The 12,425-nt window shown below is 46.5% G+C and overlaps 2 protein-coding genes across 2 annotated transcripts in view; one reads left to right on the top strand and one right to left on the bottom strand.

Moving 5' to 3' along the window:
* Nucleotides 1-4,476: 4,476 nt before the first annotated feature.
* Nucleotides 4,477-9,124, bottom strand: Chmp2b (Charged multivesicular body protein 2b). The gene is made up of 8 exons (XM_077684264.1): nucleotides 8,956-9,124; nucleotides 8,750-8,841; nucleotides 8,632-8,673; nucleotides 8,395-8,496; nucleotides 7,815-7,865; nucleotides 7,626-7,728; nucleotides 6,385-6,491; nucleotides 4,477-4,977 (listed from the first exon to the last, which is right to left on the bottom strand). Exons 1-8 carry the CDS (start codon nucleotides 8,987-8,989, stop codon nucleotides 4,870-4,872), a joined length of 639 nt encoding a protein of 212 aa, XP_077540390.1. The 5' UTR covers nucleotides 8,990-9,124; the 3' UTR covers nucleotides 4,477-4,869.
* A 136-nt stretch (nucleotides 9,125-9,260) lies between these two features.
* LOC144152798 (U3 small nucleolar RNA-associated protein 14 homolog A) overlaps nucleotides 9,261-12,425 on the top strand; it is a 41,037-nt gene continuing 37,872 nt past the window's right edge. Inside the window, exons 1-6 of the mRNA XM_077684263.1 lie at nucleotides 9,261-9,378; nucleotides 9,468-9,525; nucleotides 9,751-9,827; nucleotides 9,945-10,003; nucleotides 10,204-10,349; nucleotides 10,886-10,963. Coding sequence (XP_077540389.1) covers nucleotides 9,347-9,378; nucleotides 9,468-9,525; nucleotides 9,751-9,827; nucleotides 9,945-10,003; nucleotides 10,204-10,349; nucleotides 10,886-10,963 — 450 coding nt within the window. The 5' untranslated portion in view covers nucleotides 9,261-9,346. The remainder of the gene's footprint in view (nucleotides 9,379-9,467; nucleotides 9,526-9,750; nucleotides 9,828-9,944; nucleotides 10,004-10,203; nucleotides 10,350-10,885; nucleotides 10,964-12,425) is intronic.

The following is a 12,425-nucleotide window of genomic DNA, read 5'->3' as shown; positions in this document are numbered from 1 at the left end:
CATTATAGTATACTTGGAAATGCGGGTGGGTACACGAAACAGGATTTTTGTGTGTGTTAATTTTAACGATGCACGTTAAATTATTATTCGAAAGCAGTGTATTCAGTGCTTCGAAGCATGAAGATGAAAAGTGGGCGATACAGGAACACTTGTAAACAGCGTTGCACGAGGTCTGTCTGTCCGGCTGTGATGGCTAATTGAAGGTACCAGAGAAGCGCGCTGACGTCTGTTCGCTGAGGGGAGATCTGTCAGCGGCGACTGCTGTGAAACGCACCCGTGCACCACCCACGCGTGCTCTCCCGCGACCTCCCGATTAGCGAGGCAGTTGGCGCGCCATGCTGCACTCAGTTCGCGATGTACCACGCAACACATTGTCCTCGCCAGCCACACTACCAACGGCGCTCTTCTAATTATAAAACAAAAAGAGGGGTTTGTAATTGTACGCACATGTCCCTCTCAAATTTTGCCTCAACATATAGCAAAATCAAAACGCCTGGACAGCTGAGCTCGAATTTCGCATTATGAGGTGACGTAATTGCTAGTGATCTTGCTTCATTGAGTAGAAAACGTTCTATATCTTATCAAACACGAAAAGCAGCCATCATCGTCAGCGGCACTAACCAAAATGGTACCAAAAGTCACGTAGCCTCAGTGGCGGGAACTGCACAGTAGAAGAGCACGGTGGTGCACTGGGGTTGTTACTCTGCTTTCTCATTCCTTCCTGCACGTGAGCAGCCTTAAGTGTGTCTGCCGATTTTTTTTTTTTTTACGAAGAGCTTATTCCAACTTCCAAAATGGTAGAGTGCGTTAAAGCGCTCACAATAAAGGGTGGTCAGCAACGATGTAACTATCATTACGTATTTACCCGATTCTAACGCGCCCCCGATTCTAACGCGCACCCGATTTTCCTGGCAAAAAAACCGAAAAAACTTGCATCTCCTATTGTAACGCGCACGGGACTTTGTGACCCAGACAAACGAATGCGAGAGAAACGGGCGATTTATTTCCCGAAGTAATCTCACTCATCTCGCTCCTCGTCGTTTGAACGCGTGGGAGCTGTTGCTGTCATTGCTGTTATCAAGCGCGCAAATGAAACGATTTGACGATTTGTGTGAACGCCGATATAAAAGCCTAGGCGCCTAGGCTTGCTGCGTCCGAAAAATCGTTGCTAAAAGCTTTGGCGCCATCTTGAGATGGCGATGGGTGGGACGAAATTTCCGCTGTTTCGGTTTTGTATCCGATTCTAACGCGCATGCGATTTTTCGGCGTATTTTTTCGGAAAAAAAGTGCGCGTTAGAATCGGGTAAATACGGTACGTTCCATACAGCGTGTGCACAGTCTTTACAGGACATAAACCTTTTCTCATTGAGAACAAAAATGCCCATCACAAATGTCCAAAATTGTTTCGTTGACCGATATTTCTCCGACGTTTCCCACTGACGGGACCCCTTTTGCTTGATTGGAAGACAAGCACAGATGTTTTCTGTTACTTGCTTATCGTTAGAACATAGCCCTTGCAAGGCGTTCGTAATGAATCTTTGCTGCAGCCGAATTAATTACGGCTTAGTGAGAACACAAACTGCGCAAAAGCAAGTTAATGAGAGAGAAGGAGAAAGAAAATGGTTGCGGCTTAGCTGCAGCTAAGCTTGGATATGCAAAGCAAAAGCTTGGCTTAGTCAGGATGAGTCTTGGTTTTGCTTGGTTAACCTTTGACGTTGCTGTATTGCCGACCACGGCTCAAAGCCGTTTGATCCCGTGCAACGCTCACAGGAGGAAGCCCGGCCTCGCTTTCATTCTTGGCGAACGCGGCGTTCCTCTTGCACGGCGAACGCGGCGCAAGGTGGGTCAAATAGCCCGAGACGACCCAGGGGCGCATGCGTGGGAGGCTGCGGGTTTGGTCGTCTGCCAATTAGCTGAGCGGCCGCCGCCGCTACGTGAGCTGAACGACTTCAAACGGGGCCTTGTGCGCAGCGCCGACAGCGGACCCGGCGAATCTTGCGACGCGCTGCGAGGGGTGTGTCACCGGGGGTGTGTCTCTGGTCAAAAGGTTAACTTGCGCATCCTCCACGAAACCACTGGAAAGTAGTGAAGCTTTGCTTTAAAAATGGTGGTCAGCGTTCTTTCGTTTTTTTTTTTTTTTTTTTCTGCGCTGCCTGCTATTACGTGTTGATGGTCCCCTCTGAGCCCGACCGGCTTTATAAATAGTACTTATAAAGCCGGTCGTGCCTCTGAGCCATCTTCACTGCGTGACACCAATGCACGCAAATCGCACGGGATGCAGAAGCTTGGCTAGTGTCATACCTGGTTTTGAAATTGGCAAAACAGAATGCCAAAGCCCTCGCTTCGCTTTCATAGGAGGCAGAGGATTTGAATTATATAATTGACTTCCCAGATGCCCACGCCGGTAGATAACCGGTACCAAGTAAATTTTTGCTAATATGACGCCACGTCACCATAGGGAGTCTTTCGAAAGGAAGTAATAACGCTGCAGATGTGACCGCTCCCTCCAAGAGAAAAGACGAAAAACTGACGGGATCCTCAGTCATTTTGCATTTTACCTTACTGACACTCCCCGATCGATGCTAAGGACCAGCCATCGACAATGTCAATGCAAGGGAACGATGAGGTAGTCTGACTATTACAACATTAAAAATGTCATTGGGCCGAATTATTCCTCTGGTGGCGGATTACCCAACGAAGCTGTTTCGATTTCATTAGGTAGCAAATGCTCGCGAAACCAAACATGATTGATGAGGTTGCAGTCTTGCCGGTCGGTGGTGTCCACGTTGGCGGCGGGAACGTCTGTGTCGTGTTCAACGCCAGTCTTTTCTCTCTCTATGGCCAGACCCTCTCTCCCCTCCCCCGAGTTTCAGCTGCTACTGCACCACTCCCTTTCCCCCTCCCTGCTTCTATAATGCACCTCCGATGCCTCTCTCTCCCCCTCCTGTGCCTCAGCTGCTTCCGTGCCACCTCCTCTCTCCCTGCCCGGTTTTCTGTACAAAGACGCGTTCTGTTCCCTCTCATTTGCTGGCTCGAGTGCACCCCCCCCCCCCCCTTGGGGAACGCATGCGGGGTATGCACACAGGGGAAACAGCTTTCCTGTAAAACAAGGGCTGCCGTAAGGAACTGTCCATGTAAGTGGGTAACTAGCACTAAGTTGGTCAGCCATGCAGGCGCCAACAGTTCTTTCAGATGGAAATGACCCTACAAAGTGTAAAGGGCACCCTTGATGCCTACCAGCAGCAGCTTATGCAGAATCGTATCACATGGTGCCTAATCAAATGCTTCTCTAACATAAAAAAATACTATTACATATGAGAGGTATATGGACATCTTGGCTTATTCGAGAAGATATTAGACGGAATGGTGTCCTTAAACACCCCGTTTTCTGCTTGCTCTCACGTTCCTCCTACTGCCTCTCGCTGTTATCTTTTCAGGTCACCTACTAGCTCCTCAAACTGTCTCACTAGCAGTTGCTTTTCCCGTTCTAGCCAATTCTGGCACAACTCAGTACACACAACCTGCATATCAAATCTTGCCCGTCAGCCTCTTTGGCTGTCTCGCTGGTGGGTAAATGCACAAGAAAGCAATCTCAAAGGATGAATTCCACAGCCTTCCAGAAAGGAAAACTAAGTTTGGCTGTTGCTGTGTGCTTCTGTGCACACTACACCGACCAAGGAGTAATGCTGTCTTAAAGCATGTCTCCCTCTCAATGCACCGTCAAGTAAAGAGTTAACAAACAATAGAAAAGCTCCTACCATATGCTATATCCAGTTCATGCACTGACCACGACTGGATAACTGCTTGTTCCACTCCGCACTAGCCACGACTGACAAGAAACTACTCCCGTTTGCTCTGAAAAATGATGTAAATACCTAAAACAAGAAAAAAAAAGTATAATGCTTTCGCTCCCGTCGTCCGGGCAGTTGCTGTTATACATGCACGCCCCGCCCATTCAGTTATACTGCTGTTTTCTTGTGGAACAGCGGATAAAATGGTGTGAAATGTTCTTTCTGGCCAGGTACGTCACACCGCCTGAAGAGCTTACAACTACCCTTCAACATCTCACAGCACGATTCTGGAGGACGGAATTTAGGAGCTGGCATGCCACCTACCTGGCCTTAACAAGCCAACCTCTGTTGATACCTCACCCTGTGCTCTTTCCCTTACCAGAGCCACCAGCACTAAGCCCAGCACATGACCTGCTGTACTTTTTAGTGCAAAGCTCATTAGTCAACCTCCGACAAACCACATGGAGTATCGACTGTGGAGAATTGCTGCTGAATAATCTTACGGCAGTACATCAACAACTGTTACTGCAACTCTGCAAGTCATACCACCTTAGGGTAGCTGCCTGGCATTTCCTTTCCACTTAGTTTATGCAATGCTATTAATTTACTACATACAGGTTCCTGCGCGAAATATGCCATTTGTTATTGTTTTTGGGTTATGTATTGTTAGGAATCACCACAAAAAAAAACACCAAACAATTTTTATTGAGTCCAAAATAAAATTCATTTTTAGCGCATCAAGAACAGTAATTCAGACATTTTGAAACAGCATGTTGTCATTTTCTTTTATTCAAAAGCTGTAAAACAACCTTTGCTCTAGATTTTACATGTCACACCTCACAATGCTTGCCACTAAATTGCAAACTGCACAGAAAGTAGGCAATTCTGGCGTAGAAGTGCATTTGGCATTCACAAGCAGTCAACGATTGGCTGCGAGCATACAAAAGTGAGAACGCGCGTCATCACAAAGAGTGCATCTATTCCTTATCCCTCCACTTTAAGCACATCACAACCGGCAGCAACGTATAATACAGGCGCTTCTTTGCAAAAGCTGGGAAGGCAAGACTAAGGTCGGCTTTCAGGTCTTCAGTTTGGCAAGCTGCCGTTCAATTTCATCGTCGGTCGGCAGTCGTGCCTTCGATCCCTCTCCAAGAGGGTCAGACCTGGCGGATGGAGCGTTGGCAAGCTGCAAAGACATCGAAGTGACAGGGTGAGCTTTCTTTCACAGGGCAAGGACATCTGGGCAGGTTGCAAACAGGACAGTGGTGAGGAATGAAGTAGTGAATTGAATAGTTCTGGGTCAAACGACAGCAAACCATTTTCAGATCTAAACAATATACAGCATTGAAAAGGGCAGGCCATTAAAATTTTATATCCAGCCTTCCGTTGTTGTTTCGTCGATCTGTAAACTAATAGCAAATGCTGCCCCAGTATTTGAAATCCGGATTTCTTCACCCCAGCTATACTAAACATTGGTTTTTTACAATTTGCAAGCTGTAATGAGGTCGCTGTGTTTACTGCTGGTATTATAGCCTTGTTCGATGGTGGGAACAGTATTTAAGCAATGCGTGGCCATAGAATTTTCGCGTTATACCCAACAGCTGTTCCAAATGGGCCTCTTCGTCGTGCCTGAGCCCAGGCTACTAGTGTAACAAAATGAAGCAAGGCATAAAATATGACGTTCGGCGATTTGCGGACCAAAAGAAGGTTAACACATTAAGAACCATTTATCAAGACACAAAGAACACTTCAAGAAAGTGCGCTTACTCTTCAGCGGCAAAAGCAAGTGTACTTTTTCCTTTATTTGAGCATTCGAGTGTGAGATTTCCCGGCTCTTACACGGTGAGTGGCACGGCGCCATGCCTTAGAAAATGACGTGTGCCAGCTCTGCCTTTTTCGGTCGGTGTGCATATGCCAGATGTCTCAGATTTCCGCACTTCTCGGTGCTGTCACTTCGTGGAGCAAAGTTGTTACGCTTACTGAGCATTGTTATGGTACTCTTCATGCACATAAAAGTGTGAGCGCAGCCCCTAAACCAAGACGGACAATCAATAGCTAAGCTTCATTTTTTTTCTTTCAACTCTGTACTTGTTTCTTTCTATCCATAAACATTAATCCTAAATTCCGACACACCCCCAAGCTACAACAAGGCAACAAAGCAGACTGGCTACCGGAATGGTAAGGAAACAGTTCCCCACAAACAACATTCGCTCAGCCAAACATAATGGTTTAATTTGTCACGGTCATCATCATCAGCCTTATCCAAGTCCACTGCAGGACGAAAGCCTCTCCCACTGACCTCTACCCACTCTTGTCTTGTATTGCGCGGGTCCATTATTTGCCCCCGAATGTTCTTATCTCATCCCTCCATTGAGTTAACGGCGGTCCGCTAGTTTTACCTCCATCTCTTGGTAGCCCGTCTGCTACTCTGGTGATCAACCGGCAGTCATTTCGGCATTGCATGGCCTTCCCGAGTCCATTTCATCTTTTGTGATTTCAACTATGACATCTTCCAATTAACAATAATTTTCAGCTAACCTGCCAGGAGGCCCCAAATTTTACTCGAGCAAGATTTCTCAAATAAGGAGCTCACCTTTCCAGTCATCTCAATGCCGATCTCGTCGAGAACCTTGGTGACAATGGCGTCCTGCTCTTCCTCGTCGCCAGACTCGTCCAGGATAGAGTTCAGTGTGTCCTCAACTGCACGTGGGAAAGGAAAATCAAGAGCGTAAACGAGTATGCAAAGGACATACGGCCAGAGTAAGAAAGCAAGGGTAAGGAAGTAGATGGCCGTTTCTTGTGAAACTAAAATAAAAATTCGACTTTCGTGTATTAAATTAAATACGGCGAAGCACACCTGGGCTATGCAACACACACAGCGGCGGCGGGCGCGACGCAACTTGAGAATATGCAGCTAACATTGTTAACGCAGGCAAAAACCGCCACTTTCTTTTGTACAAGCAAAAAGAGAATGTACCAGCAGCACTTTGAAGAGGGTACGGACAAATCACAGACAGCTGAAACAAGGTACATTAAATTCCAAGATAGTAAAGAAAACAGTTCAAATTCTCTTTTAAATATAGAACAGGCAGTGTAAACAGAAAATTTTCAAAGGGTATTCAGTCTAAAATTATTTTACATATAAGCAATAATTTCAAATTCCACAGTTCAATGGTCAGATAGCCATGCTTTGGCGAATTCCGATTCTTGTTCCAGGCTGACCAATGAAATTTGCCACTTGGCCGAGCTGGCCGCCGTTATAGATGGAGGCAAGCAGCAAAAATACCCATGTGTTAAGATTTTGTCACACGTTAACGATCCCCAGAAGGTAAAAATTAAAATAACTCCGGAGCCCTCCACTACGGTGCGCCTCAGAGCCAAGGTTCAGCTTCGGCACATTAAACCCCTTAAATTTGAAAATTTAGAATTTGCCGCTAGTCATATGAACTGTGGCTGTAAACCCGTTGCGGTGGCTCAGGCATTGCACTGCTGAGCACGAGATCGCGGGTTCGTTTCCCAGTCGCGGCGGCCGCTTTTCTGATGGAGGCGAAAAGCAAAAATGCCCGTGTGTACGAGATTTCGGCACACGTTAAAGATCCCCAGGTGGTCAAAATTAATCCGGAGCCCTCCACTACGGCGCGCCTTATCGCCTGCGTTGCGTCGCCACGTTAAACCCTACAATCAATCAATCAATCAACTGTGGCTGTACTGGCGCAAATCCATGTGTGAGGATGCAGATATTAGAAACAAAAGAATGAAAGGGTTCAGGGAGGAGTGTTCAGGGAGGAACCCTTTCAACCCTCTCTGCAGACATCTCCAACTAAAAATACATACCCAGCTCCTCTGTCATGCCCATTTTCGTGCTCTCCTTCTCAAACTCCTGCATCGTCCTCGCGATGTCCTGGGGCTTGATGCGCTTGTTGACCTCGCCCATCGTCTGATGGAAGGAACAGGTCGGTGAGACACATTTTTAAAAACATCAGCGACTCCCTACGCACGCTAAGGGCGATGAGCCCAATGTACCTTTGCGGTTGTTCCCATCGCGCTCGCGAGTTTTGCGTTGGCGTGCATGAGCTGAAAAAAGAACAAGTAACAACATTACGACTTTGTTCGCAACTCCGTTTTCTGACAAAGGTCTAGCAGGCGATGCCAAATCTCCCCATTCTATGCCACACCCGCTTCGAAACTCATGGTGGGAGCAAGTCTATCTTGCTTTCAATTCCACCCAACCAGCAAAACCGCTACCACTTATTGTTTAGCCAGGGCTATTGTTAATGATTTATCAGTTTCTTGCTTTGGTTGGGCTTTAGTACAGGTTTATCGCTTGAACTCACGTAGCCACAGCTGGAGTTACGTATAGCGACCCTCACTAGTCAGTGAGCAGTAGCGGTTTCGCTAGTTGGGTCAAAATCAAGAGAGACTGCTCCAATTATGAGCCGCGAAGCGAGAGTGGCATGGTTTGTAAATGTGTGCGCGTGCGGGTGCGCGCGTGCGTGCGTGTGCGTGCGTGCGTGCGTGCGCGCGCGCGCGCGGCGGGAAGGGGGGGGGGGATGCAACGCTTGCTGAATTTTATATTGCACCACACTTATCGGTCAGCACTTACCTTGGATTGGGAGCCAATGGCTTGAACTTTAGATGAGGCAGTGTAGGTCCTAGCCTTCTGCTTACGCACTTGCACCAGCTGCTTTGCTAAAATCGTGCAGACCTGAATGAAGCGGGCCAAAATTTGAACGACATCAACGACGTTGAACAATGAGGCGCGGAACATCGTTAACCATTGCTGCATAAATTGAAGCAGCAAAAAACTAGCACACAAGTAGACATGAGTGAAAACCTATACCTGTTTATCGCCCTTGTGAGCTGCCTTTTTAATTTCAAGTTCCTAAAAAAGCCAACAGAGCAAAATAGCGAAACTGTCAGCGCACTGGAAGAAGCACTGAAGAGTGTCGTTACCTTACCAGCTGTTTTTCTTGTTTCTCTAGCTCACGCCTATCCCTTTCGATGTCTCTTTGTGTCTTGCGAAGATCTCTGTTTTGCTGTCGCATTTGATCTGGCAATAATATAAAAGAATAGACCAGTTCATAATTACTTTCCGAATCAGCAGATCGGGTTTCGTAAAACGAATAGTTCAGTAGTGACAGTAATTCTATCGCTGTTAGCTTACCTGCAGGCGATGTTTTTTTCCCAAAGAGACTCATTTCTGGTTGCCTAATTGTCAGCTGAGCGCTGGAAGAAAGGAAAAATAGTGTGCTAGTCTGCTTTCACCGAGTTGCCTCATAAACTTAGCACCTCCTCCATTGAATCACCCAGCGGCTGTTTCCGCGAAACCACAGAAATCCTCCCTGTTCTGTGACCACAGTTACCGTAGCTTTCCTCTGAGAAAAAAAAAATCTGTTTTCAGGAAAAGCGCAATGGCTGTTGGTGTTACTATTAACATGTTATAAATTGTTATTAAAATTTCACAGCTAAAATATGGTACAATTGCCTTTTATTTTTTTAGCGAATGTTGTGCCTTTAGCGGCACACGAGCGAAGTACGGGACATGTGCTCAAATCATGGCGGCTTCCACGTTCCTGGATATTTTGAGGTTTGCAGCCCGGCTTGAAATTTTCACTGCGTTTCCCTCTGCACCTCTACCTTACTTGCATAACTTCAGAATGCGTTTTCACATTTCAGCAAGAAGCCCGACGTCTTGCAGGAAGAATTTGGTAGTGATGTTGAAGATTCCCCCGAGGTTCGTGTTTCTCTGTGCCTTGTTTCGTGCTTTATTGACGCTAGAACTTGCCGCAAGTAATTATATTCTGCCGTTCAGAATCGTTGATATGCGTATAACGAGAGCGACGTGCCTTGGCACGCCAATCATCATGCTTGGATACTTTAAGAATTATCTGTGACACAAGCAGTAGCGATTGCTTCTCGTACTATGATCTGTGGCCATACGGTTTCACATCCTCCGCAGACACATGTCGAGAATCGGAAGAGCGCGTTTCATCACAAGAAGCTTCTGGAGGCCATTGGATCCCTAGGAGGCAAAAAGTAAGCCGCATCTCATCGTTCAGATGTATGTTGTCTGCGATGGTGACGACCAAGATGTGGCATCTGTCAAAAAGAAAAAAAAAGTTATTACCATGCGAATGTAACGTTTACTTTCAGAAAAGTGACGCCGCGAACGGAGCCGAGCCTAAATGTCTCCGAGTATGACCTCTCACAAGGTAAGCAGACGCTTTTTTTCGGTTGTAACTCCCATCTTTGGTTTCTTTTGTGGCAGCAACTGAATGTGCTGAGTTGGTGCCTTTCTGTCGCCGATTTGAAATGTGTCGAAAATTGTATAACAATGTTCAGAGCAACTCAAGGCGATTCTTCTCTTGTTCTCCTGTGGAGTATGAAAGCAACTTCTCTATCACATGTGCAGCGTCTAGAGAAAAGGTGGCTGTCCATCAACTACTCTTGGGCCTCAAAAAGACCGAGAGCCAGAAACAAATCCGCAGGCAGGTCCGCGCCATCAGCCGCAACGCCAAAGTGCTGGCCAAACCGCTTCATCGGCCACAAGTCGAGAGGGTGAGTTGTCTTCCCCGTGCAGGTAGACCTCCCATAGTTTTGGAGTACTTTGTTCCATTGGGGCAGAAAGCCTGTGTAGGTTGTGAACAGAATTGTTGACTGTGCAAGACGCTGCAGTGCTTTTAGAAGCACTTTAAAACTGGTTCAATTCTAACCCTCGCTCATTTGAGTTTAAACTTTGCACAATGCTCATTTTGTTTAACACTGAGATCACCAACTGCACTTGCCTGCTTTCCTTAAAATTGCCTATGGGGATGGCCTCTGCAGACCACCATATGTTTCGGTACATTGTGAACTAACATTTTCACAGTCATTTTGAAATTTATTACAGCACTGCACATTCTTGAGCTACTGTGTGGCAGAAGCACTTGGAAAGCTTCATTTTAAATGCTTTCCATAGCCGTAGCCAGTTCAGCAGAGTCTCTGAACATTCAGTGATAAACTGGAGACTTGATAGTGCACCATTGCTCAGTGCTTGTCTTTGTGTGGTTAACTCTGCTGTGGTGCCTTCTTTTTTGTGTGTGTGTGTATTGCAGGCACAGCGTCAAGTGGCCTATGACAAAGTTGGGGAGGAGGTCTCCGTCTGGGATCCTGTGGTCCAGAAAAACCGTCTGGTAAGGAGTAGTGGGATGGCACCCGCTTTTCCAGAATTGTCGTGTAGTGCAGGGTTTCCCGCAATATAAATGTGTTCAGACCCCCTCCCCTTTTTCAAAAATTCTAGGTGTTAGCGTGAACGTCTCCAGGTTGTGGAAGGGGTGTTTTTCACATCAGAGGTGTAATTTCACGTTTTGTTCATTTCAAGATGTCCACGTTAAGCTAACACTATTAAAGGGACCCTGCATAACTCTTTGTGCAGTGCAAGTAAACCTGCGCGACGTTTAGATTACACTGCCAAGAATACCTGAGCCAAATATTACACGCGCACGTTAAGCGGTGAGCGCGCAAATCGCTGTGAAAGACGCGGAAAAACCAACCGCACTCTCTTCAATTTTCCTTATTATGCACCCCTGGCATGGCCTAAACTACATCATTTGATCCATGGCTGTCCTATTGACTGTTGCTGGTCAACTGTGCGGCTTATTTCTCTCGTTTCCTGTGAAAATCCGTCGGCGGTGGCGCTGTGTACCAACCACTTCTATACCTGCACCTTTCTTTTGTGTTTTGAGTGCGCACGGAGTTTGAGTGATGGACTCAATACTCCCCTCTCAGGGAGACCACTTGACAAGAAAAGTTAATTGCTTAAAAAACACCCTACCAGCGTGAGCTCACATTTGCGAGCAGGCAGTTATGCCTGCTTTTTTGTGGCACCAGACCAGAAATAGACCCCTCTACGTTGCGGAAAGAAGAAGAAAACTCTTCGGCATGTGATATATTGAAGGCCGCCGAAAAGAACACCGCAAGCCACCCCCCCTCTCCGGGAAAGGGCGCGCAGCTTTCGTCGCGTTGTCCGCGGTCGAGTTGAGAGGGAACAGTTATGCACGATTTCTCATCGCACGTAGTTTCAGTGATAGTGAACGGATTTTCATAATTCTTGCGGGAGGAGATTGCTGGGACAATAGACTTTACCCAAAATACATTCCGAGTAGTCGATGGTAAGTGTTGCAGAGTCCCTTTAAGCCGAAGGCATACATCGCAGTTGTGACGCAGGTCACAAGCACGGCAACCAACACTATGCCACAACTTCAATTGAATGGGTAATGAACGCAAGTTGGAGTTCTGCCCCTAATTTGCATAACTTCGTGTCCGTAGCACAAAATCCATTGCCACAGAAACCTATGAAAAAATGACTTGTTTGTAGTACACACCAGGCTGTGGTCAAATGACCGAGGATAGAGAACAAAGTTGTGTATCTGTCAACATTCATGCAAAAATGTTGGGCTGTAGCTTCCTGGTACTGAGCTATCTCATTTCCAAGTGATTTGAGGGGTAATGCAATCCAATTATGTCTTTTTTTTTTCTATTATTCTTTGTTGCTTTGTCTGCAAGGAAATTTACGGTGATGTCTCTGTGAGATTAAAAGAAAGTCGGCTAAACAAAAATTACTTCAAAAGTAAAAAAAAGTCACCCAAATACCTC

This window comes from Haemaphysalis longicornis, unplaced genomic scaffold (genome assembly GCF_048455015.1).
Source record: "Haemaphysalis longicornis isolate Haplotype H1 unplaced genomic scaffold, Haemaphysalis longicornis Haplotype H1 scaffold_9, whole genome shotgun sequence".
In the NCBI taxonomy this organism is placed as follows: Eukaryota; Metazoa; Arthropoda; class Arachnida; order Ixodida; family Ixodidae; genus Haemaphysalis; species Haemaphysalis longicornis.
This window is presented reverse-complemented; position numbering and strand designations above follow the sequence as displayed.

Excerpts from the sequence above, each read along its gene's own strand:
- Chmp2b (XM_077684264.1), bottom strand. The coding sequence starts at position 8,989 with ATGAGTCTCTTTGGGAAAAAAACATCGCCTGCAG. Across the intron at positions 7,866-8,394 it reads CCATTGGCTCCCAATCCAAG|CTCATGCACGCCAACGCAAA; the intron begins GTAAGTGCTGAC and ends TTCTTTTTTCAG. Across the intron at positions 7,729-7,814 it reads CGATGGGAACAACCGCAAAG|ACGATGGGCGAGGTCAACAA; the intron begins GTACATTGGGCT and ends TCCTTCCATCAG.